We start from the raw sequence: 25,422 nt of genomic DNA, 5'->3' as shown, positions 1-25,422 counted from the left end.
CAAGAACGGGCGGGTACACCAGCTTATGAAAACTAAAAATCAAGCAAAAAATTATTTTAAATTATTCGAAATTTAATTTATAATGGGCAGAAGATTGTCTTGGTTAAAACCCAAAACCATTACACACAGAAATAACAAACATGTTAACAAGACAACTAACTATGCAGCAAAGCTAATTCTTTATATGTATTGAATGTAGTTTTGCCACGACCACCACGATCCATCAGCAACATCTGCATCACCTTCGCTCTCTTTGTTAGAATCATCATAGCTTCCGTCATCATTAACATCGTCACCCTCACCAACACCATCATCTGCATCAACAGTCATCATCTTCATCCTCACCACCACCTCAAATTATCTTCTGTTATCTGCACTCCTTGTAGTTCTGGGGAGCTCTTCCACTCAAAGTTGTTAATCTTCAACTTAGGGCATTCGTATATATTTGCACTTTTCAAGGATGGAAATTTGACAATGCAATTTCCAGAGAAGAAATCTTGCATACTTGGTAGAGATCCAAGGCTCAAACGTTGCAACTGGCAAAAAGAAATCTCACCATCATTTCCTGCATCATCTCCATCTGATGTCGTTGCCCCTATTTCTGTCATTCTTTCACATCTCCCAACCCTCATTGTTCTTAGCCGCTTTAAAGTTTTGGCTATCGTATATGTTGCTAAATATTTCAAGTTGCAACAACCAACTACTTCCAAAGTTGTTAAATTCTGGAAGGGAATAGCAGATGACCCTATATCCTTCAATGTAGAACCACCATATTCTTTTGTTGACACTATCTCTTCCATTGATACACGATTTCTAGCCATGGAAGATGATAACACAAAAGTTAAACTATTACAATCACGCACCACCAAGCTTGTTAAGTTTTGCGACACAACCTGCAGTATTTGTACATTCCATTTTTAAGAGAAGGGAATTCACATTAATTGTTATTATTTAGTCAAATGGTATCTTTAGATAAAAAACATTATACCAACAAATATTTCTTAATACGCACTAGATAAAACGAATCACTTCAAATGATCAAATATATGTAAATTTAGCCACACAAAATCTAGGAGTTTTATGGTGGTTGTATCATTTTTCTTTGTAAATTATATCGCTCAAATAAAAATAAAAAAACAAGTACTAATGGCATAAATGGGAAAGAATGACACTAGTGGCATACCTCCTCAGTAATGATATGTGTGTATTGGGCATTGTTTTGGACATGGAGATGCTTGAGTTGTTGAAAATCTTCACTACCTAAGTGGTACACAACATTATCAGCTCCCTCCGACCCATCCAAATACAAATTTTCACATGATCTCTTCAACAACATTTCTAGACCATTGTCCAATTCATAGCCAGTTGGGAGCTTTAGCTTCAATGTGTTGAGGGTTTCATTCGCATCGTACCATACCCACGAAGCACCGATTAATATTTGGTATCTTTTTAACTTGTCAGTGAACAAGTCCCTCGGAATACTGCCAGCATGTGGAACATGTATGCTTAATGTAGCTAAACGAGGCAAGTCCTTCAGTTCTGAAAGGCTAGCATTACTTCTTTCTCCGGTTACTCCTTCGGGCACCCATCCGTTGAAGCTGTCTTTCATTCTCAAGTCTTCTAGACTTGTCAAACGTGATATAACATTAGGTGAAATCACTTTGAGTTTAGAGCACCAGCTTAAATCCAGCAGTCGAAGACGAGTCAATTTCCCTATTTCTTCAGGCAACTCTTCAAACTTCGATTGTATAAAGCTGAGAATTTCTAGTTGCAATAGTTGTCCGACTAGAGTTATGTCTCCCAACACGCAATCATCCAAACACAATGTTCGAAGATTTTCTAGGAGCAGAAGAGATGGAGGCAGCGACGAAATACGCGCATCGGTTAAATCCATAACTTTAAGCTCTTTCATCTCCTCAAAGAAGTTACCTGGGATTTCAAGCAAGTCACCATTAAAGTGCAAAAAAAAATACTCCAGTTGTTGGCATTTCAAAACTTCAGGAAGCCTAGGGATGTTTTTGCAAGACAAAGAGATCATTGTGCAATTTTCAGAAAAATCCTTATTGTTTGGCCATTCCTTCAAGACATCTTGTTGTGCTCTTAGTAAGGCACGGTGGCCTTTGGATGCAATCGAGATGGCAACATCACGTAACAAATCATGCATTGTGATTGATGTATTGTCCTCGGTGTCGAGTAACAGACCAGAATCTTTAAGCTCTTCAATCCACGCGTACAATGCATATTGTGCGTCCTCCACTGAATCGAAGTTCTTAAACAAACCCAAACCAATTGTATATTTCAACAAGTCTGTCAGATGAGCGTATACCGTACGATTTACCATAATTCCACAGATCAAGAATAGTCGCTTCAGCTTTGGATCATCCAATTGATTGTAACTCCACTCTAAAGTCGAGTATGCTTCTTGTTCGGCTGGGTCTTCGTTGTCAAACACTTTTAGGCGACTGAAGGCATTCTTCCATAGTGGTAAAGTATTTCTATTTCTTAAAGAGCTTGCGACTGTGACAACCAAAAGTGGCAAACCTCCGCATTTTTTGGCGACATCGGTTGCCACAGTTCGAATGTCGGGATTTTTAACAACATCACCTGCTTTCGTCTCAAATAGACGCCAAGCTTCATTCTGGTTTAAAACTTGAAGCTCAAAGTATTTTTGGAACCGCTTGTCTGAGGATAGCAGTTTTCGAGTTCTGGATGTCAAAAGTATTCTACAATTCGGCAGAAAAGGAAGTCCTACCGCCTCCAAGTCAATGCTTTCCCAAATGTTGTCTAAAATTACAAGAACTTTCTTGTCTTTTACCCTGTCACTTAGATGAGGTGCTCTTACTGACAGAGTTTCGCTTTCTTGAACTTCCATACCCAACTTTCTGGCAATTTCTTTTTGAATTCCTTCAAGGTCCGGATTTTGCACACTTCTTACCATAACCGCATCAGCAAATAACTTTTCTTTTACAGCTTGCCTAAGGACTTGTTCAACCAGTGTGGTCTTCCCCACGCCTCCAATACCATACACCAAAATCAGGTCGGTATTAGGAATTCTCAGTTCATCCATGATCTTCTTGATAGTTAAATTCCTCGAATCAAATGCCTCATAATGGTTGTCAGATACCACGGATACATCTTGTGGGCGGACATTGTATGAAATGCTAGCGAAATCTTTTTTTGCGTAGAGGTTAACAACCACCTGCTCCAACTTTGTTGATCTCCTGCCTAGCTTGTAACGGTGCACTGGGTTTGGACAAACCCCACGGAGACAGCTCATCTTTGCTTGCATATCAGGCTTCCGTAATTCGTTCGCCTTCTCGGTGATCACATCCGCGTCTTTCTGCCATTTCTGGACTTCAGTTCGGATTTTTTCACCTTTTTCTTCAGCTCGAACAACCTCGAGCGCTAGCCCCTCTCTAGCGTCACTTAATTCGTTCACTTGAGTCTGTAGTTTCTCAAGTTTGCTTTTGCAGTGAGTTAGGTAACCCACTTGGCGTCTAGCTGGTTCAACTGCATACTTGTCAACTATTCCGACAATTAGACTGACAATCTCCATGCCTGCTGATGAATACAAATTAAATTAGAAGAAAGGGATCTCAAGAAATACTTTTCTTTTCTAATTGACTTATGAGTTATGATCCTTCAACAACTTATAAATAAACACATTACATTTCAAAGTGTATTATGAAAAACAGAAAATTCTATTCCACTTCTGGAAAAAGATTACTTTTTGAATAAAACATTGTCTAAAATTAGAAACTAACTCTAGTTTCTTGGCATTTAATTGTAATTTCGAATATTTATTACATTGTGTGGGATACATTCATACCGAAACTAGTGTGGGATACATTTGTACCTATACTTGTATAGACATCATAGTACTCTCTCACATTTTCTTGAATAATCATGTCGGATTCTAAGAAATCTGATGGACAACCGGTAAGAACGCTTACCGTTCTTATAAGGTCATGTCAGTTTGTTTAAATTGATTTTCCATTTGTGTTTTCAGATTTGTAAAAAGAACACATTTATTTGTTTAAAAACTTCCAATCGACATACATCATTTTATGAAAGATAAATAACCCAATTCCAAATTCCTTTGAAAGGTTATATGTCTAATGGCCTTGCTTCAATTCCAACCAACCAAGAAACATCTTCATCATCAAATAGCCACAATAATAATACATATAATTATATCTAAAATTTTACAACACCCTCCACTTTTCTCCCTATTATTTGGATTTCAATTAAAGCAGGGCTTGACAAAAAGTCAATTTTATATTCCATTATTTAAATAATTCCCTGAAAGCTAAAAACAACCAATGAACGGGGAGCTAAATGAGATTTGGTTTTGATCCTACAACTTGGAACACAAGAAATTTGTTTGTGGTTGATTGCTTGAATTCCGTAAGACTAGTGTTATGTAGCTGCTAGTGTTACTTTGTTGTTGGTGAACTAGGTGTGGACTTGGTTTCAGTAGACAAGTGTATGCACCAAATTAGTTTTTTAGACTGAAGGGCTCAGAGTAATTGTCTTTGTTTGGTAGTGAAGGAGAAGAGATATGAATGCATGAAGGATGCTGAGCTGCTACTATTAGCTCAAGCATTTCATCTCTATATTTCTATGATTTTCTTCATTCTTTTTCAAGATTATATCACGTATGTACACTGAACTATTGCAGATTTAACATAAACACGATAAATAATCAATACATTGACTAAAAAGTACAAGCCTGCATGGCACCAGATTTAGAAGCAAACCAAATGCCCCACTGTTTACCAAAAAAACTCACGATTGTTGTTGTTGTTGTTTGTTTTTTTTTTTTTTTTTTTTTTTTTTATTTATAAAAAGCATAGGGTTAATTTTTATGACCTAGGGTTAAGCGATAATGAGTTTAGGACTCCGTCCAAAGGCCGAGTCCTAAACCCTAAATTATAATCTACACTCGCCCACATCCCGATTCCGACGCCCTTATCTATCGACTTGTCATGCTTCAATTTATTCTTATTTGTAAAATTTCTTTATTGTTATAAAGTAAATCGATTCTACAAACTATTGAATCCGGAGCATTTTTCTCTATTATTAAGGGCCTAATTACATGTGAAAAGCCCCTAAATCAAATCAAATATGAAGACAACCACCAAATTACCATACATGAGATCCAAGATGCAAAACTCAAATCAAATATGGTTATAATTAAAGAACGTACCCTTATCTCTGTTGGTTATGGATGAAGTGAGTTGCTCTTCAATATATACGTTCCTTGGAGCATCAATACAAATCGGTTGTTCTGTAAATTGAGAATAAGCTAATAAAGTAAGAAGAGAGTGAACGTAATAATTTCTTTTTTTTTTCTTGCAAAGTTCTTCTGGATAAAATTGCAATTTACTGTCTAAAAGCAAAAGGAACTAAGAAATCTAAAAGCATTAAGTTTTATCTTCTTCTTCTAATTTAACATGTATATCCTAAAGCTAAATGAAGTGATTATCAAACCGACCCTAAACCGTATGTAAAACTGGTACTTAGGATGGATTAAAAAGTTTTGCCCACGCGTTGCTACAGGATTAAAAATTGTAAGAGAGGTCGTATTTCGAAGATACAAAGAGTATGCCAAAACAAGCAAAAAAAATTTGCTTCAACGCTAAAAACTTTTGTCCAGTATTTGTTGATTGTTAAGGAAGCACCCTAGGCAAGGAAAGAAAAATATTGAAACACATGAAGCAATTTTATATGACAACATAATTATACTACAAAGAAAATAAGGATAGTGTGGTTACCTAGTGGTTTTTTTTTTGGTTTTGTTTTGGGACTGGAGTTTAGTTCAAACCAATTGGAGAGGACCTTTTTTTAGCAATTCAGCAGGACTTCACCACTACCAACATTCTTAGCTAGATAGAGAACGTTGTATAAGTGCAAGTGCATCGTTATTATCTACAAACATGGAATTGGAAAATATATAACTGTTAATTCAACCATGAACCAACTTCTGCCTATATACAATGAAAAAAAACAAATCACTATTTCAACTCACTCTCTCATCAGAATGTATAAAATAATCTGAATTAAAAAATTCACATATTAAAATTATGATATTTATAAATCTCAAAATCACAAAACTCCCAAATTTAAACAAAACAAACTCCACAAATGTGTTTTTCATGTTATAATCTTGAGCAGAATAGACTTGCGTACAATTTTTATAAAACAACACTTGTATAACACTTATACCAAAATTTACTCACATTCTTAGTTGTAAGTTATTGATTTGGTAAAAGTTGGTGACTCATATAATGTATTGATACATTCATAGTTTTTTTAATCAATTTTTACATACAATTAATAATATCGGTTGTATACTTACACTGTTCTTTCCAAAAATTGTGTTCTCAGATTTTTATTTATTATTAATTCATAAGAAAACAATTTTTTTCAAAAGAAAAAAAGGCAAAGAATGCAGTAAATAACATATTCACTGAGCTAAGAAAACTAAAAAGTGTGAAATATATTGCAGAAATATAGCTAGTGAGTCTGTTTGACTGTGTTGCTTAACTGTGGCTAGGAAGAAACTGAAATGTCTCAGTAAATCTTTCCAACCTTCAAAATAGGTCCTTTTAAAAATAAATAAAAATTATCCATGAATTCCAAAAAAACTGAATCCTGTAATAACGCTGAAAAGCATATCTGATGAAAGGAATGATGAATGAAAAAATAAAATCAAAGAAGGAGAAAAAAAATGAAATTCCCAAATTGGTGTTACACTACAACACTAACAATCACCTTGTTTATCTTAAAAAAATAGTTTAAATAATGTTTTGTTGGGAAATAGCATTAGCATGCCAGCTGTCATCGACTTGAGCACTATGGAGGGAATAATTTGCTTCAGGGTTCTTGTGTGTCACTACCAATGGAGTTGAGAATAGCTGGCACCAAAAAATGCAAATAATTTGTTATTAAGCATGCAGACAATATATTCACATTTATCAAAACAATTATTACTATTAAATACAAATTAAAGCAGATTAAATATATATCTTATTTAATAAAACTAATCATGGTGGAACAACACAATCATATACTTAACATGAAAATTCTTTTACTTCTCAAATATCTTTATAATTTTTCCGTCGTCAGATTAGATGAATTAAAATTTAAAATTTGAAATTTTTTTTTATAAAAACATGGTGAAAACACTTCTAAACAACTTAATCATCAAGTGAGTTAAGAATTATAAAAAAGTTGATAAAATTATATTGGTAAATCTGTATCAGAAAAGTTGAAATATCTCAGGACAAATAGATTGGTAACTATTAACGGAAAATATTAATTAATTGAAACCATTGAGGAAAAAATCGAATTTGAGAACATTTTTTTCAACGGATTTTGCTTCATTCTTCACATTAGATTATCTTGATTAGAGCACAATCAAATATGTAATTTAAGGGTGTTCAATTAAAATTTAAAGTAATTGTATAAAATTCAACATATTCGATCATGATTTTATGATAGGTTAATAAAATTCTTAAAATCCGATTGCATCCAATTAGGATTTTAATAAAATTTTTACTTTCTAAGTGTATTCAATTACAAATTGAGAAATTGATTTTAAAGAATTGAAAAAGTTGAGAAATTATAGAAAATTTGAAAGAATTTTAAGCATTCATAAAAAATATGAACTATTATCCTTATTGCGATGTATTTAAACCGATCACAAACAATCCCATGACATCTCATAATATCATGAGGGCATAAACACATACAATTATCAAGAAGAACACAGAACCATTAACCCACTTCTCCACCGCCTTGACCCCGTTGATTTTTGGGTGAGTTTGGGTGGTGTTTGGAGGTGATACGGTAGGTTTTGCCGAGAGGGAGAAGGGAGAATTGCAGAGGGGGGACAAATGGGAGGAGAGGCAGAGAGTTGTGAGGGATGAGAGAGAGTAACGAGAGATTAAGTGAGGCGTGGGACAGAGAACCATTAACCCAATTCCGGAGATCCAGCTGGAGGGCAGTTTCGGTACAACAACGAAAAAAAAGGAAATAGGTGATGGACGCGTGGAAACTGTAAAAAAGGGTATGGAAACGCGCATGATTGACATGCATTATCGACCCATTCAAAGGAAGGAAACTCGCCAGAAGGGAAGGAAAAGGGCACAGGATGAGGGAAGTGGGGCCCTGCTTGATGGGTTGTCGGCCATCCATGTGCAATTCCGATTGCATTATTTTGATCGGAAGACATTGTCGGCCATCCATGTGCAATTCCGATTGCATTATTTTGATCGGAAGACATTGTCGGCCATCCATGTGCAATTCCAATTGCATTTTTGTGAGGTCCATTTATAGGTAACCAATCAAATTCTTAAAATACACAACCACATTTATTATATTTTCATGAATTTTATTAAAAAAATATTAAATGGATTTGATAGCGGATGTCTATTATATCCTTATGGTGTAGTTTTGACATCTTCTTTAAAGATGCTCTTAGAACATCTCCAAATGAGAAGTCAAATTTTAAACATAAAATTTAAATTTGACGGCCTATATGGTATTTTGACATCTTTCAAAATTTTGCTTTCCAACCGGTATATCAAATTAAATATTATTTTATTACACTATTTTCTTTTCTTTTTATTTTATTACACTGTTTCTTCAACCCAATTCATTTTATTACTTTTTGATCGAGCCGCATTTATCTGCATTGTTATTGATCCAACAGTCCTTATTTTAAATTTTAAATTTATAAAAACATCAAATTTAACGGATAAGATCGAATATAATATATTCAACAGTAAAAAAAAAAAAATTACTTTCCAAAATTAAGAAACTGCAATTATATGCCTAGACCTAAAACTTTGGTCAACTTCTCAGGGTTCTAAATGGGTATTCCGAAAAAGGAACGATCGGTTCCAATGTAGCCATAGAAACTCAAATTTTTGTGACATTTTAGGAAGCCATCTATGTATATATAGGAATGATTCAAGTTGCTATAATCACTTACTATATTTCATATTTATATGTATATGTCTTCTTTTCAGAGTCTTTCTTGTAGTTTACTTATATGTGCACTCTGGCACGCTAAGTTTTAGTTGAACCCGCAAAAATTTTGAAAGAACCAAATTTAGTTTGGTTTGGAATAACCGATAAATATACATGGACATAACGTTTTACGGATTTTGATCAAATATGTAACTTTTTCACTAAAGGGACAATGATGAGTTAGTGGGAGGGTTGCAATGGTGAGTTAGTGGGATGAGTGTGATGATGAGTGTGATGATGAGTGTGATGATGAGTCAGATGGATTGGATGGGTGATAGAGACCAGAGGGCTTTTTAAATTCTTGTGATGTTTTGAGGGCCTTTTTTTTTTTTTTCTTTTTTTTTTATGGTGAGTTAGTGGGATGGGTGCGATGATGAGTCAGATGGATTGGATGGGTGATAGAAACCAGAGGGCTTTTTTAATTAATATAGAGGAATATTGTCGGACTATAGTGTTACTATATCTACAAAGATTGTTAGCGACACGTCCCTGATTCCGATATTTTTCGAATACCAGGATAGGTACGTGCTGACCGACACTTGAGGGTGACGAAAGCCATTTATTGAATGTAAATGATGAGAACAAGAAATAAATAAGACTTATAAATTTAAAATATAATGAATATGCATTTCAGGAATGTGTTTAGAGCACACATCTAATCTAGAACACTAAAAGAATTTATATAAAAATTGAATGAATGAAAAAATGAGTCTTACACCAAGAGGATTCGAACATGCCGCTGTGGAAGTGCCTTGATACCAGGATTGTATGCCTCGATTCTAGTCCTGAAGGGGGCGCAAAACAAACATGAGTGGACCAAGTTGATATAGATATAATAAAACAGTTATCAACATATTAACCCCCAGTTTTTATGAAAACACATATATCATGATAAAAATAGGTTTTCCGAAACCTAGCATGTTGTGCAATGTCTCAAAATATATCTCGTATATATCGTAATTGCTAGTGAATGTCTAATCTCACTCCAAACCCCATGTCAACTCCCCATCCCTGTGCCAATTACCAGAGGAAAATCACCTTCAGGCCCTGTGCCAGCTACCCATCTTTATGCCAATTGCCAGAGGAAAATCACCTTCAGACCCTATGCCAACACCGTAACCTCGCCTGTGACGGAATCTATCCCTCGCCCCGTAGCAGAATAGGGACCACTAGGTAAGTACAAAACCATTGAACATACATGTATTTGAAAAGTAACTTCATAGTATAAAGTCATCTATCATCTATACTATAAAAGAGTGTTCTAAACATGTTCTAAATATTACATCGCCATTCATCAGATATTCTATAAAGAACACGGGTTATAAGAAAAATAGTAATAATTCAAAATAGCCTAAGTAAGCATATTATCTCATAAAACGTAATCATTAAATCATGCTTTTCATGTATGCATTTCTAATAGTAAAATATGCATTTTAGAAGGAGTCCGCTCACCGTACACCGATAGTGCAAAGCCGTGCCAAAAGGAATAACGGAATCGCCGTTATTAATTGCATCTAAGCACGTAAAGGGTACAATTAATAAAACTATGCTCAAATGATTGAATTTGGGAAAACAGACTTCATAAATGGATTCAGGACGTCGAATAACCCTAGGAAGGGTCCTAGTTAAATTTCCAAAAAGTCAACATAAGATTATTTTAAAGAATATTCCACCAGGTTGGGCTGGGCTTGCTGCTAGGCTTGGTAGGCCGGGCCAAAGGCTTGGGGTAGAAGGTTAAAGGGACATGGATTGGGCCTAGGGTTTTGGCCTCAAAGGGCTTTGGGCTTTAATAATTAAAAAAGGTTTGGGTTTTGGGTTTTAGAAGGAACGGGCCTAAGGCCCTAACCAAGATGGCCCAAGGCCTTTTGGGTTTTAGGAAAATAAATAAATAAAAAGAAAAGGGGGTTGGGTTTAACGGGCCTAAAGCCCGAGTTCTAAATGGCCCAAAGGGCCTAGGTTTACTGGACTGTGGGTCGTCGGATTCGAGCGAAGAAGAAGGCTGGATTTCGACCGGAATTTTAAACAAATTTTAAACGTTTATAACTTTGTCAATATTCAATGAAATCGAGTAATTCAAAAACGGAAATCATAGTTCTTGACGAGATAAAGAGAGTGGTACCTCGCACGACGTCTAACTCACCGTGGTTTGTCCGAAAAATGCCTCGAAAGCCGTGGAGGTCGTCGAAAACTGAGTAAGATTCAAATGGATATAACGTTTTCAATACTCAACGAAATTGGGTGAAACAACAAGGAAAGTTGTAGTACTCAGCGAGACAAAGAGAGTGATATATTGCATGCCGGCCAACTCGCCATGGTTTGGCTGAAAATTGGCTTGAAAGTGACAGGTTTCTCGCCGGAATCCAGGGAAGTGATCCGAGTTCATTTTCTGCGTTCAAATACGCCAACCCACTTCAAAGACAAACTAAGTTACTTCTAAAACACGATTTAATAGGTTTTAAAAGGTTTTGGAATGTTACCTTCACTAAAATTGGCAAGGTCTTCGCCGGGGAAAGCCACAGTTCCTCGCTGGAGCTTCTTGGCTTGACGGCAGTAGCTGGGATCGACATGGGGTGGTCTGGTGGGGTGGTGTTGTCTTCGTTGATGTGGTGTGGAAGTGAGGGTGTATGGGTTGGTTCACGGGGAGAATGAGAGAGTACAGAAATGGGGCTCGGGGAAAAAGAGAAAAAGAAGAGAGAGTGAGGGAGAAGAGAGAACTGGGAGAGAAGAGAGAGAGGCCGGGGTACACAAATCAGGGGGTGGGCCTTTTGGGCTCACCAATTAAGACCCGAAAACCATTTTTAACTAAAAACCCAAAACTATTTTTTTAAAATCGAGGGTGGGGTGTAACAGTTAGAACCTTTCAAATGTGAAATATTGTTTTTATGATTTCGCATCTTTCGTTCCAACTTTAATGTTGTGACTTTTTAACTTGGATTTACAATTCAAATCATAGAGCACTTACCCACGAAACAAAATGAAGAGCAAAACAAAATGTCATGGAGTTTATGCAAGAGAACAATAGTTCAGTTGGTTAAAGGTATTTACTCTGTATTCAAATTCTCAAGTCTAATTTTCTCTTTCTCAATATTGCTCGTATAAAATAGAAAAATAAAATTTGTGGGGTTGTTAGAGTTTCTTGTACTCCCCCATCTGCCCATTACATTACACCACACTGCCATAGTGGGCTACAAGGAAAGGCACACTTCACATATTAAAGATTATTCAAAAGGTGTTTAGCCCCAAAAAGTGTAAGTAATTTGGTTAATTAGGGTTGGAGATAAGATTGTCATGAAATGTCCCTCACAAGAACAACAAAAAGTGATAATTCTCAATATTTTTTTGGGAGAAAATCTATCACAACATTTAACATTTGAGGAAGTGTGAGCCTCGTTTAGGGAAAAGGAACCGGCGTAAGTAATTTGGTTAATTAGGGTTGGAGATAAGATTGTCATGAAAAGTCCCCCACAAGAACAACAAAAAGTGATAATTCTCTGTATTTTTTTGGGAGAAAATCTATCACAACATTTAATATTTGAGGAAGTGTGAACCTCTTTTAAGGAAAAGGATTTTTGCCATTTTCTTTTTTTGGGAGCAAATCTATCACAACATTATCATAAATCATTTCAAAATTTAAAATTTAAAATTTAATATAAATAATACCTAACAAAAACTGATCACACGATGTACGATAAACGGTCACGATCGCGAGATCCATAGGATCCCCATAAAAAGGATCCAAGCTGGATCCTTTTCCCTCTTTTAGGTGCAACAAACTCCATGATTTGAGCTTAAATCACGGAAATGGGGCACTAATCAAATGATGGTACCTTAATTCTTATGAGTGTTGGGAATCAATGTTATTATTGTCTTATATTATGTGTAATTTAACCAGAAAGGGAAAAAAAAAAAAAGTTGCTGCAATGAAGAAACTGCAAGTGTGCAGGAGACGTACTCTAATTTAACCAGAATGAAAACGAGGAACGAATTGCAGAAACGGAACCATCTTTCTAGGCTTAATTTGATCATAGAGAAAATGCTAGATCATGAAGAGATAGGAGTGGGACTTCATAGGGTTGAGCTTAGACTTTGTTCTAGGCTTATCTAGTCTAGGCTGCCATACTAGCCCTTAAGGCTCACATGACAATGGAATAACGTTGGCGCGACAATTTCTTAAGGTTCCAGTGGTGATGATCGCTAAAGTTAACATGATTGTGACGTTGTTTTAGAATACTTTTAAATTGATTAGAACACTCTTTCACATGGGGCGCGAGTCATGTGACAAATTAACTCATTTGGTAGAGCCCACCAATACATATGAGTTTCATATTTATTAGAAAGATGGTACACAAACGGGATAAGTAATTTGAAAACAAACATTTTTGGCTCAGCCAAGAAAAGAAAAAAACCTTAATTGTAGCAGAGCGCTCCAGGATGGGTGGACGCTTCCCAAGCTGAGACTGAGATTGATCCAAAACAAGAAAACATCTGGCACGTCCAACGTCCCAAAAACGTATTGCACCATTACATCCGCCTGTCAGCAAAACCCACTCGCTAGAAGTAGACCATTCCAGTCATGAAAATATAACACTTAGGACCCTCTAGATGCACGAAACTTTATTCTACGTTGTAAGTTAAACCCAAGAAACAAGACTAAAAACACTTGGTACTTTTGTAAACAAAAACTAGAGAACCCAAAGGAAGAATATAAATCTACCTAGAGCTTAAACCTAACCTTACGATCCTAAGGAGATCTCCAACTGAAATGGCTAAGTATAGTCCCGTCTAGAATTATAGCTCTACAAAAAATTATTTTTAAATGATCAGTGCCAGACTATATTTATATACCATCTTCAATCGAAAATGGCTAAACATAGTCCCTCAATAATTTGTTATTTTTAAGTTTGTTCTTTAACTTAATGGTATTGTTACATGTTGGTATTGTTACATATTGTTTAAATTTCATGTTGGTATAGAATTTTATTAAATATTTTAATATTACTTGCATGTTAACAACTTAGACATTAAAATAGGTATGAAAAGAATGTTTGAGGTGAAAAGAATGTGAAAATTTTGAATAAAATAAAGTAAGATAGTATGTAAGGGTAAAAAAGATGTGAGAAATAGTGTAGAAATGCCATAAATATTTATAGGAAAAATTTTAAAATTTAAAATTTTGACTAAAAAGAAAAATTTACATCAACTAGCGATTGCTGCTGATGTCAGCAAGCTGGAGGTGAGAAAGATCCCCAACAAACGGGTTGATAGTGGGCAGGAAGCAGCCAGCCCAATAGCCAATAAGGCCATTAATTAGCCATCTCCATCGTAGACGGCCTAAGGTTCTAACCATGAATTCCGCCAATACGGTGTACGGTAAATTTCTTGCCGTCCACAAATGGCAGGCCAGCCTTGAGCTAAAAAGTACAGGTTCAACCAGAAAGTCCAAACGCTAAAAATTTACAAAATGCTGAAAAAACCGACTAGGCTGGATTATTTAAAGAATCGAATTTTCGTGATTGTCCACCCTAAATTTCAAAGAACAATCCCTGCTTATATCCTCAATATTGTCATCCAAAATGTTTCTTGTGTTCACATAACCATGATAATTGATAAGAAGTTTAATTTTTCTAACTTTCTATGAATCAAACGTGCATCAAATGTTTAATACGGCGGAGGACACCACATACTTATGGTCGTGCTCGTGCTGCTTATCCACCGCGAACAAGCACCTGTGCCTCGTGATAGCTTCGCCGCCTCCGTAATTGGTCCCGTGCTGGACATCGAACACGGCGGCGGAAGCATCGGAGGTGCCAGGTAGCAGGTACCGGCCCTCCGTCAAATCGAGCTGGAGAGAGTTGACGGAGCCGCGGTGAGGGGACATGATGTCTTTGTGATTGGAGAGTTCAAGCGTTTGGATCCGGGTTGACTTGATTCGATTCGAGAACGAATTTGGGCAGAGCTTGCCCGCTTCTCTGTCACCGATTGCCCTCCACATTTTCCGAGCATCTTCTTCTTCTTGTGCCAAATGCAAAAGCGAAGCGGAGGTTCACAACGCAACCGTGTTGTATCGCAGTGTTTTCTCTCACACTCTGAAGTAGGGGTGGTTCGGTATGGGATCCCATACCGAAACCCTTGTCCCGATTCCCAAACCGAAATTTTTGGGAATCCCAAATTCAATACCAATCCCAAACCAAATTTTCGGGAATCCCAATTTTCGGGAATCCCGAAATAATTTCGGGATTTCGGGACAAATCGGGAATCCCGAAATGTTTTTGGGCTTTTGGACTAAAATTTGACATATTATGTTTTTGGGCTAAAATTTGACATATTATGTTTTTGGGCTAAAATTAAGTTTCAATCTACCCACTACCCATTTGTGCACAAAGTTTTTGGGCTAATGCCATCTCACCCCACATTCCAACTTTGATTCCTCCTCCACATAGTTGTAATTAAATGAAAATTTTGGCGGCGCCCATGTCTGAAAGAACAACTATATTGTGTACTCGAAAACAAAAGAAAAAAATTTGAGCTCAACTAATTGCATGCCCTGTACCCACCTTGTCCGTGTATATATATACAATATATGTATACTGATATGTTCATGCATGCATAATGGTCTTTGCTCCTTTGTTTCCTTGATTTGCCTAGGTATGCAGGAAACTAATATCCACATATTAATCACACTAGTGGTTAGGTATGCAGGAAACTAATATCCAAAGATTAATCACACTAGTGGCTAGGTATGCAGGAAACTAATATCCAAAGATTAATCACATTAGTTGAGACAACTGGAATATAGAAACAAACAAATTGAACAAACAAACATTAGTTATTTAGTTGAGACAAAGATTAATCACACTAGTGGCTACCAATACCATTAATTAAAAAATAATTCTCTTATAATTAAAAAATAATATATATATATATAATATTTATTTCTATTCGGTATGGGAATACCGAAAAAATGGAGATGTAATCCCGAATCCCATACCGAAAATTTCGGTTTGGTTCGGGATGACATACCGAAATTTTCGGGAATTTTGGTTTGGGATTTTTTTGGTTTGGGATCGGGATTTTTTCGGTTTGGTTTGGGATTTTTGGGATTTTTTTCCAGCCCTACTCTGAAGTATGAATTCTCAAACCGGAACCGGTTTTGTTGTTACTGAATCCGTTTTCTGTTCTTCCGGGCTTCGCTTTGATTTTCGTCCTGGGTCGATCGGACAAACTTGGACAGATTATTGAGCGGGTTCGGTTTATAATGGCTGACAAATGATGCGTCAGTAAAACGGCAGCGTAAGCCTATCTAAAATTCAAAGGTGGGGGTCGTGTTGTGAATGAGAGATGTCAACTGTCGTTCTCGAATGACGAATTCAATATTTAAATAGGACAGGCCTATTGGCTATTGTGATGAATGTGATTATTGTGACAAATTTAATAATATTAGATATTTGTTGGACTTCCAATCATAGATAAACATGTGTTTAATTATAATTTTTTGTTTTAATTATTTGGACACGTGTTTATTTATGATTGAAGTTCAACAAAAGCTACTGCTATTCTTTCTTCTACATCCAATGATAGCCTAACCGAATGAAATTTCCTAACCTAGAATCCACTAGGCAAACCAAAATCATTAGGAATTGAGGAGTCGAGATCTTCTCTGGATCTCTGCGTCAGAGCTCAAGGATTGAGGTCATTGAAGAGAGAGAATTGGTATGTGTGAAGTTGACAAGTAAAATGAGCTAACGAGGACTACAAAATTTAAAATCAAGACCATTACAAATAAACAAACAACATGTAGTTTCTTCCGTGTGTATCATTCTTTTACAATTCCCAACCATCAATTCTTTTACATGTTTCAAGCTGTTACAACCGACAACTTCCAAAATTGTTAAATTCTCAAATGGTATTGCAAATTACCTTAGATTTGGGTTTGCTTGTAGGGAATTCTTCTTCCACTGACACATCGAGTTCTGCGTTTCCTCAGGCCTCAAAGCACTTAAATTTGGAAAGGTGGCATCTACATGCCCAATACCTTGAAGGAAAGCTACTTGCTTTTTAGAGCATGCACCATAAAACTTAATCGATTTGAGTTTGCAAAAGAGCCACACCAACTCTTTATATTGCTGGGCAACTTCAACTTTCCTAGCTTGGGAAATGAATCTTGAAACATTGCAGGCCAATGTGGGGATGTTTTACAACTGGCATGGAAAAAAATATTGGGTCTTCAATAACTTTTATTCATTTGAGCAGAAAGAAATGGTCTATCTCGCTTGATAAATTTCAATAGAAGTACTCTTATTAGAGTGTAAACCTGTGATTACTCCTATGGAAGAAAAACATCACTTGGGTATTTACGTTGATCATGTTCCTGTTGATAGGGGTAGATATCAAAGACTTGTGGGGAGGCCAATTTATTTATCTCATACTTGTCCTAATATTGCATATGCTGTGAGTGTTGTAAGTTAGTTTATGCACTCGCCCAGTGAAGATCACATAGCTGCGGTAATGCGAATTTTGGCATATCTAAAGTCTGCACTCGGTAAAGGAATACTTTATGGAAAACATGGACATCTAAAGGTTGAGAGATTTAAAGATGCAGATTGGGCTGTCAATGTTTCTGACATACGGTCTACATCTGCGTATTTTACGTTTGTTGGAGGTAATTTGGTTCTGTGACGTAGTAAGAAGCAGAGGTCGTCTGCGGAAGCTGAGTATAGAGGTATGGCACAAGAAGTATGTGAATTTTTTTGGTTACGTTAACTTTTGAGATGTCTTGGTTTGAACCAAAAGAGGCTACGGAGTTATATTATGACAATAAATTTGCAAGGAAGATAGCTGACAATTCGGAATATGATTGAACAAAACATGTGGAGGTTGATTGACACTTTATTAAGGAAAATCTTGAAAGGAAAATTATGCCTATACCGTTTGTGAATTCAGGAGAGCAGTTGGCTGATTCTTACTCATGCAGTATCTAGTAAGGTTTTTTAAGACTCAATTATCAAGTTGGACATGTATGATATTTATGTACTAACTTGAGAGGGAATGTTGATTTGAGTCTTAATCAGACTCCTTTTATGTTTTCTTCGTGTTGATCCAACCACTCTATTCTTCTGTGACACTCATTTTTATATAATTTTTATTTCAACCCACCACTGATTTTCTCGTACAATTTCCCCCAAAGAACCATCTCTACCATCTTTCTTTTAAACCTTCCATTCTCATTATTTTCTACAACCCGTCCCTTCTTCATCACTCTTTCTTTTTCATGTGTTCACATAACCATGATAAGAAGCTTAAATTTTCTAACTTTCTATGTATCAGGTGTGCATCAAACGTCGAATTCTGTGAATTTTGGGACATACCGCGGTGGCCAGACAAGATGTGAGCAAAAGCCCCAGAGGCAATATCACAGAGGCGGACTTGAACATCTTCGGTTCCGGCAGCAATGAGCATGTCAGAAGTTGCCAACGGCGACATTGCAGTCCGGTACACCTTTCCCGACATCTTGAAGTCCATCAGTACCTGAGTCGTATTCGTGTCCCAAACATTGATGTGATGATCGTACGAACCCGTCACAAACAGTCCGGTGTTGACGGGATACCACACGGCGGAGGACACCGCGTACTTATGCCCGCGCTCGTGCTGCTTATCCACCGCAAAGAGGCACTTGTGCCTCGTGATAGCTCCGCCTCCATAATCGGTCCCGCGCTGGACATCGAACACGGCGGTGGAAGCTTCGGAGGCGCCGGATAACAGGTACGGGCCCTCCGTCAAATCGAGCTGGAGAGAGTTGACGGAGCCTCGGTGACGGGAGATGATGTCTTTGTGATTGGAGAGTTGGAGAGTTCGGATCCAGGTCGACTTGATTCTATTCGAGAACAAATTTGGGCGGAGGTTGCCCGCTTCCCTGTCTCCGATTTCCCACCACATTTTCTGAGCATCTTCTTCTTGTACCAAATGCAAAAGCGAAGCAGAGGTTCACAACGCAACGGTGTCGTATCGCAGTGTTTTCTTTCTCACACTCTGAAGTATGAATTCTCAAACCGGAACTTGTTTTGTTGTTAATTCGTTTTCTCTCTCACACTTTGAAGTATGCACTCGCCCAATGAATATCACATAGCTCCGGTAATGTAAATTTTGGCATATCTGCACCTAGTACAGGAATACTTTATGAAAAAACATGAACATCTAAAAGTTGAGAGGTTTACAGATGCAGATTAGGCTAGCAATGTTACTGACAGACTCTTTACATCTAGATATTTTACGATTGTTGGAGGTAATTTGGTTACGTGGTGTAGTAAGAAGCAGAAAGTGGTGTCAAGGTCGTCTGGAAGCTAAGTATAAAGGTATGGCACATGAAATATGTGAACCTGTTTAGTTACGTAAACTTTTGAGATATCTTGGTTTTGAACTAAAGAAGACTACGTAGTTATATTGCGACAATAAATCTGCAAGATAGATAGTTGACAATAAATCTCGAGCTTCAGCAATCCCCGAAGCCTCGACAACACACTGCAGCCACCACGAAGCCTCGAGCTTCAGCAATCCCCGAGTTCAACAACACATTAAAGCCCCACGAAGCCCCGAAGTCAACGACTTTAATGCGGTTCTTCCTCCCTGCTACCTTGCCAACATTGAACTTCTTCCTTACCATGACCACCATGTGGGTGTCGAAGACAGAGAGGTAACCCCGCCCCACCCCACCCCACCCCACCCCACCCCACATTCCACTATTTTTTTTTCTCCAACCACCAACACTGTAACAACCAATAATCCATTCTTTAGCCAATAGTTGTGCATCATTGCAAACCCACAACCCAAGCCTCTTAATTTCCCACAAATTAATCTTTTACTTTTATTCATTTCTAATTCTAAAGAGAAAGCTGAAGCTTTGAACTAAGAAAAATGGGGATTTGAGATTTCGTCTCCAGGACAACCATTTCGTTGAATTGGGATTTTTTTGGGAGTTTGAAACCAACAAATCAATTTCAAGTGTTAAGCTGCTAGGGTCTGGGTCTTCGAATTCCGACGAGCTGTTTCCATACGAACCGTGGCGCACCGTACCGTGCCGTGCCGTCGAACACAATCCTCTCTGCTCTATCTCCGGCGTTCAAGCCATTAAGGTAAGCAATTTCTTATTTATAAAACGAATTAGGGAGTTACATCGGGCTTTTGAATTAGGGATTTACAAATTGGGGATATGGGCATTTTTTATTTAGGGTTTTAATTTTGGAGAAATTAGTAGGCTAGGCAGGGGATTAATTTGATTGCGTCAGAATTTGAGTTTTGGGATTGTTGATCTGTGTTTGTTTTGTTATTGTATTATTGGGTTGGTTTTGCAGTGATCCGTGGATTCTTGTGACATCTGAAATTGATTAGATCAGCCATTTTCAGTTCTGTCGGTTTGTTTTGGGTTTTCAAAACTTCTTTGTATGTATGTACGCATGGTAAAATCCAAACAGTCTTAACACCAGTTGATCTATTCAATCTGATTTCATCTATCATCTCGCACTCGGATTTCTCTATCTTTATTTATCTATTACCTCTAATTTATAACTTTAAAATGTTTGACTGTTTTCCCGCTTGGATCAGTATGAACAAAATTCTTGAGCGGAACCATAAAAGTTGCTATTCCTCACAAGACAATGTTGCTGAGAACGAAACACAGGTGATATTTCATAATTACCGAGCCTCATCAAAATTCTGTTTGCATTTTTGTGTTTGTATGTGCTGGTGGTGGTATGAGCGTCTACTGACTGTTATACTGGATGGTATATATCCTCTAAGCATGCATGTTGGTTGGAGTCAAATGCAAATTCATAGAATCAGAATTTAAGGTAATCTATATGCATTTCATTTGAAGTTTCGTTCCATAGAATTTGCTTCACCGGTGCAGATGATGTTATAACTGTTTTAATGGCCTGAATGGATGATTTAGAACTGCTTCTTCGTATGCAGATTACCATACGTATTTGAGAGCACAGCTGATGTAAGTTCTCTCTCTCTCTCTCTGTGCATCGAACTGTTTTGTCTGTCAACTTTGCTTGTAACTTACTCTCCTTGCTTTCCCTTTATCAGGAAAATTTTACCGATTGCAAATGATAAATGTTACGAGCATGGGAAAAGCATAACCAATTTTAAATCAGCTTGTCAGGTATGCATTGATTCCTGATTCAAACCATCACTTCCGTTTAGTATGTTCGTTTATCATTTTGTGATCATAACACTGTCGGGCGGTGTTACTATTGTGAATGTTATGCGAGAAAGCAAAGAAAATTCTAATGGGAGAAAGCAAAGTTAAGGTGATGATTTTGGTTTGTCCTTTAGCTTTCAATAATTTCACTGCTAATTAGGGGTTTTTCTTCATATGTTTTCCTTCGTGTTCAACTTCCGATTTCACTCAATTTTATGTATTTGCTGAACGCCTTCTTTGTTTTACAAAATGTTTCTATATTCCCAAATAGTTGTACCAAGAACCAACACTACTTAGATCACACGGATGGTACTTGGACCTAAAAAAAGAATGGTCAAACGGATCTTTTCTCAAAGTCAAATCTCAATGGTACAAATGACTGATTTTTTTAATGTGTTGTTAACGTTTGATCGTTTTATCTTCAAAATATTATTGCTCTATCATTAACATTTGATCGCTATATTGCCAATTTTAGTTCTAATCAATTTATTGGCGGAGAGAATGTCGCTTCAAGATGATCTTGGAGGCCGTCAATGTACACGCTACTATTAGGCACATATATATATATTCAGAACTTTCTACACCTTCAACAATATTTCAAACACCGCAATAACGGGCGGGTACACCAGCTTATGAAAACTAAAAATCAAGCAAAAAATTATTTTAAATTATTCGAAATTTAATTTAAAATGGGCAGAAGATTGTCTTGGTTAAAACCCAAAACCATTACACACAGAAATAACAAACATGTTAACAAGAGAACTAACTATGCAGCAAAGCTAATTCTTTATATGTATTGAGTGTAGTTTTGCCACGACCACCACGATCCATCAGCAACATCTGCATCACCTTCGCTCTCCTTGTTAGAATCATCATAGCTTCTGTCATCATTAACATCGTCACCCTCACCAACACCATCATCTGCATCAACAGTCATCATCTTCAACCTTCACCAACACCATCATCTGCATCAACACCACCACCGCCAAGAATCTTCTGTTATCTGTACTCCTTGTAGTTCTGGGGAACTCTTCCACTCAAAGCAGTTAATCTTCAACTTAGGGCATTCGTATATATTTACAGTTTTCAAGGATGGGAATTTGACAATGCAATTTCCAGAGAAGAAATCTTGCAGACTTGGTAGACATAAAAGGTTCAAACTTTCCAACTGGCAAAAAGAAATCTCACCATCATTTCCTGCATCATCTCCATTTGATGTCGTTGCCCCTATTTCTGTCATTCTTTCACATCTCCCAACCCTCATTGTTCTTAGCTGCTTTAAAGTTTTGGCTATCGGATATGTTGCTAAATATTTCAAGTTGCAACAACCAACTACTTCCAAAGTTGTTAAATTCTGGAAGGGAATAGCAGATGACCCTATATCCTTCAATGCAGAACAACCATATTCTTTTGTTGACACTATCTCTTCCATTGATACACGTTTTCTAGCCATGGAAGATGATAACACAAAAGTTAAACTATTACAACGGCGCACCACCAAGCTTGTTAAGTTTCGCAACACAACCTGCAGTATTTGTACATTCCATTTTTAAGAGAAGAGAATTCACATTAATTGTTATTATTTAGTCAAATGGTATCTTTAGATAAAAAAAAATTATACCAACAAATATTTCTTAATACGCACTAGATAAAACGAATCACTTCAAATGGTCAAAAATATGTAAATTTAGCCACACAAAATCTAGGAGTTCTATGGTGGTTGTATCATTTTTCTTTGTAAATTATATCGCTCGAATAAAAATAAAAAAAACAAGTACTAATGGCATAAATGGGAAAAAATGACACTAGTGGCATACCTCCTCAGTAATGATATGTGTATATTGGGCATTGTTTTGGACATGGAGATGCTTGAGTTGTTGAAAATCTTCACTACCTGAGTGGTACACAACATTATCAGCTCCCTCCGACCCATCCAAATACAAATCTTCACATGATCTCTTCAACAACATTTCTAGACCATGGTCCAATTCACAGCCAGTTGGGAGCTTTAGCTTCAATGTGTTGAGGGTTTCATCCACATCGTACCATTTCCACGAAGCATCGATTAATATTTGGTATCTTTTTAACTTGTCAGTGAACAAGTCCCTCGGAATACTGCCAGCATCTGGAACATGTATGCTTAATGCAGCTAAACGAGGCAAGTCCTTCAGTTCTGAAAGGCTAGCATTACTTCTTTCTCCGGTTACTCCTTCGGGCACCCATTCGTTGAAGCTGTATTCCATTCTCAAGTCTTCTAGACTTGTCAAACGTGATATAACATTAGGTGAAATCACTTTGAGTTGATAGCACCAACTTAAATCCAGCAATCGAAGACGAGTCAATTTCCCTATTTCTTCAGGCAACTCTTTAAACTCGGAATTTATAAAGCTGAGAATTTCTAGTTGCAATAGCTGTCCGACTAGAGTTATGTCTCCCAACACGCAACCATCCAAACACAATGTACGAAGATTTTCTAGGAGCGGAAGAGATGGAGGCAGCGACGAAATACGCGCACTGGTTAAATCCATAACTTTAAGCTCTTTCGTATCCTCAAAGAAGTTACCTGGGATTTCAAGCAAGTCACCATTAAAGTGCAAAAAAAAATACTCCAGTTGTTGGCATTTCAAAACTTCGGGAAGCCTAGGGATGTTTTTGCAAGACAAAGAGATCATTGTGCAATTTTCAGAAAAATCCTTATTGTTTGGCCATTCCTTCAAGACATCTCCTTCTGCTCTTAGTAAGGCACGGTGGCCTTTGGATGCAATCGAGATGGCAACATCACGTAACAAATCATGCATTGTGATTGATGTATTGTCTTTGGTGTCGAGTAACAGACCAGAATCTTTAAGCTCTTCAATCCACGCGTGCAATGCATATCGTGCGTCCTCCACTGAATCGAAGTTCTTAAACAAACCCAAACCAATTGTATATTTCAACAAGTCTGTCAGATTAGCGTATACCCTACGATTTACCATAATTCCACAGACCAAGAATAGTCGCTTCTTTTGATCATCCAATTGATTGTAACTCCACTCTAAAGCCGAGTATGCTTCTTGTTCGGCTGGGTCTTCATTGTCAAACACTTTTAGGCGACTGAAGGCATTCTTCCATACTGGTAAAGTACTTCTATTTCTTAAAGAGCTTGCGACTGTGACAACCAAAAGTGGCAAACCTCCGCATTTTTTGGCTACATCGGTTGCCACAGTTCGTATGTCGGGATTTTTAACAACATCACCTGCTTTCGTCTCAAATAAACGCCAAGCTTCTTTCTCGTTTAAAGCTCGAAGCTCAAAGTCCTTTTGCAACCGCTTCTCTGAGGATAGCAGTTTTCGAGTTCTGGATGTCAAAAGTATTCTACAATTCGGCAGACAAGGAAGTCCTACCGCCTGCAAGTCAATGCTTTCCCAAATGTTGTCTAAAATTACAAGAACTTTCTTGTCTTTTACCCTGTCACATAGACGAGGTGCTCTTACTGACATAGTTTCGCTTTCTTTAACTTCCATGCCCAACTTTGTGGCAATTTCTTTTTGAATTCCTTCAAGGTCCGGATTTTGCCCACTTCTAACCATAACCGCATCAGCAAATAACTTTTCTTTTACCGCCTGCCTATGGACTTCTTCAACCAGTGTGGTCTTCCCCACGCCTCCAATACCATACACCAAGATCAGGTCCGTATTAGGAGTTCTCAGTTCATCCATGATTTTCTTTACAGTTGAAGTCCTCGAATCAAATGCCTCATAATGTTTGTCAGAAACCATGGATACCTCTTGTGGATAAACTTCGTACGAAATGCTAGCAAAATTTCCTTTTCCCTCGAGTTCAACAACCGCCTGCTCCAGCTTTGTTGATCTCCTGCCTAGCTTGTAACGGTGCACTGGGTTTGGACAAAACCCACGGAGACAGCTCATCCTTGCTTGCGTATCAGGCTTCCATAATTCGTTCGCCTTCTCGGTGATATCATCCACGTCTTTCAGCCACTTCTGGACGTCAGTTTGGATTTTTTCACCTTTGTTTTCAGCTCCAACTATCTCGAGCGCTAGCCGCTCTCTAGCGGCATGTAATTCGTTCACTTGATTCTTTAGATTCTCAAGATTTCTTTTGCAGTGAGCTAGGTAACCCAGTTGGCGTATAGCTGGTTCAACTGCATACTCGACAACTTTTCCGACAATTTGAATAACAATCTCCAT

The 25,422-nt window shown here is 37.3% G+C and overlaps 2 protein-coding genes, 1 long non-coding RNA gene and 1 pseudogene across 9 annotated transcripts in view; 1 reads left to right on the top strand and 3 right to left on the bottom strand.

Annotated features, from left to right (window-relative positions):
* The window catches only part of LOC137716766 (disease resistance protein At4g27190-like), a 55,799-nt gene extending 47,837 nt beyond the window's left edge, over window positions 1-7,962 (bottom strand). The window contains exons 1-5 of one of the 5 annotated variants that reach the window (XM_068456153.1): window positions 7,758-7,962; window positions 6,778-6,920; window positions 5,778-5,931; window positions 5,210-5,290; window positions 565-3,558 (exon numbers count right to left, since the gene is read on the bottom strand). In XM_068456153.1, the coding sequence (XP_068312254.1) occupies window positions 1,172-3,556 (2,385 nt within the window). In that variant the 5' untranslated portion in view covers window positions 3,557-3,558; window positions 5,210-5,290; window positions 5,778-5,931; window positions 6,778-6,920; window positions 7,758-7,962 and the 3' untranslated portion in view covers window positions 565-1,171. The other 4 variants (XM_068456150.1, XM_068456152.1, XM_068456154.1 and 1 more) reach the window with 4 other exon arrangements.
* LOC137716768 (probable disease resistance protein At4g27220) lies at window positions 40-25,422 on the bottom strand. Its single transcript, XM_068456156.1, has 3 exons — window positions 23,053-25,422; window positions 22,245-22,760; window positions 40-379 (listed from the first exon to the last, which is right to left on the bottom strand). The coding sequence occupies exons 1-3, from the start codon at window positions 25,420-25,422 to the stop codon at window positions 368-370; spliced, it is 2,898 nt and encodes a 965-aa protein (XP_068312257.1). The 3' UTR covers window positions 40-367.
* On the bottom strand, window positions 10,080-19,039 carry LOC137717998 (WD repeat-containing protein ATCSA-1-like; annotated as a pseudogene).
* Window positions 19,964-22,083, top strand: LOC137718704 (uncharacterized). Of its 3 annotated transcripts, none has more exons than XR_011065914.1 (4): window positions 19,964-20,165; window positions 20,385-20,710; window positions 20,830-21,031; window positions 21,121-22,083. It is a non-coding gene; the product is annotated as an uncharacterized lncRNA (long non-coding RNA). The 3 variants fall into 3 exon arrangements; XR_011065913.1 differs by lacking the exon at window positions 19,964-20,165 and having other exon boundaries at window positions 20,208-20,710; window positions 20,830-20,879; window positions 21,001-21,031; XR_011065912.1 differs by lacking the exon at window positions 19,964-20,165 and having other exon boundaries at window positions 20,207-20,710.

This window comes from Pyrus communis, chromosome 15 (genome assembly GCF_963583255.1).
Source record: "Pyrus communis chromosome 15, drPyrComm1.1, whole genome shotgun sequence".
Lineage (NCBI taxonomy): Eukaryota > Viridiplantae > Streptophyta > Magnoliopsida > Rosales > Rosaceae > Pyrus > Pyrus communis.
This window is presented reverse-complemented; position numbering and strand designations above follow the sequence as displayed.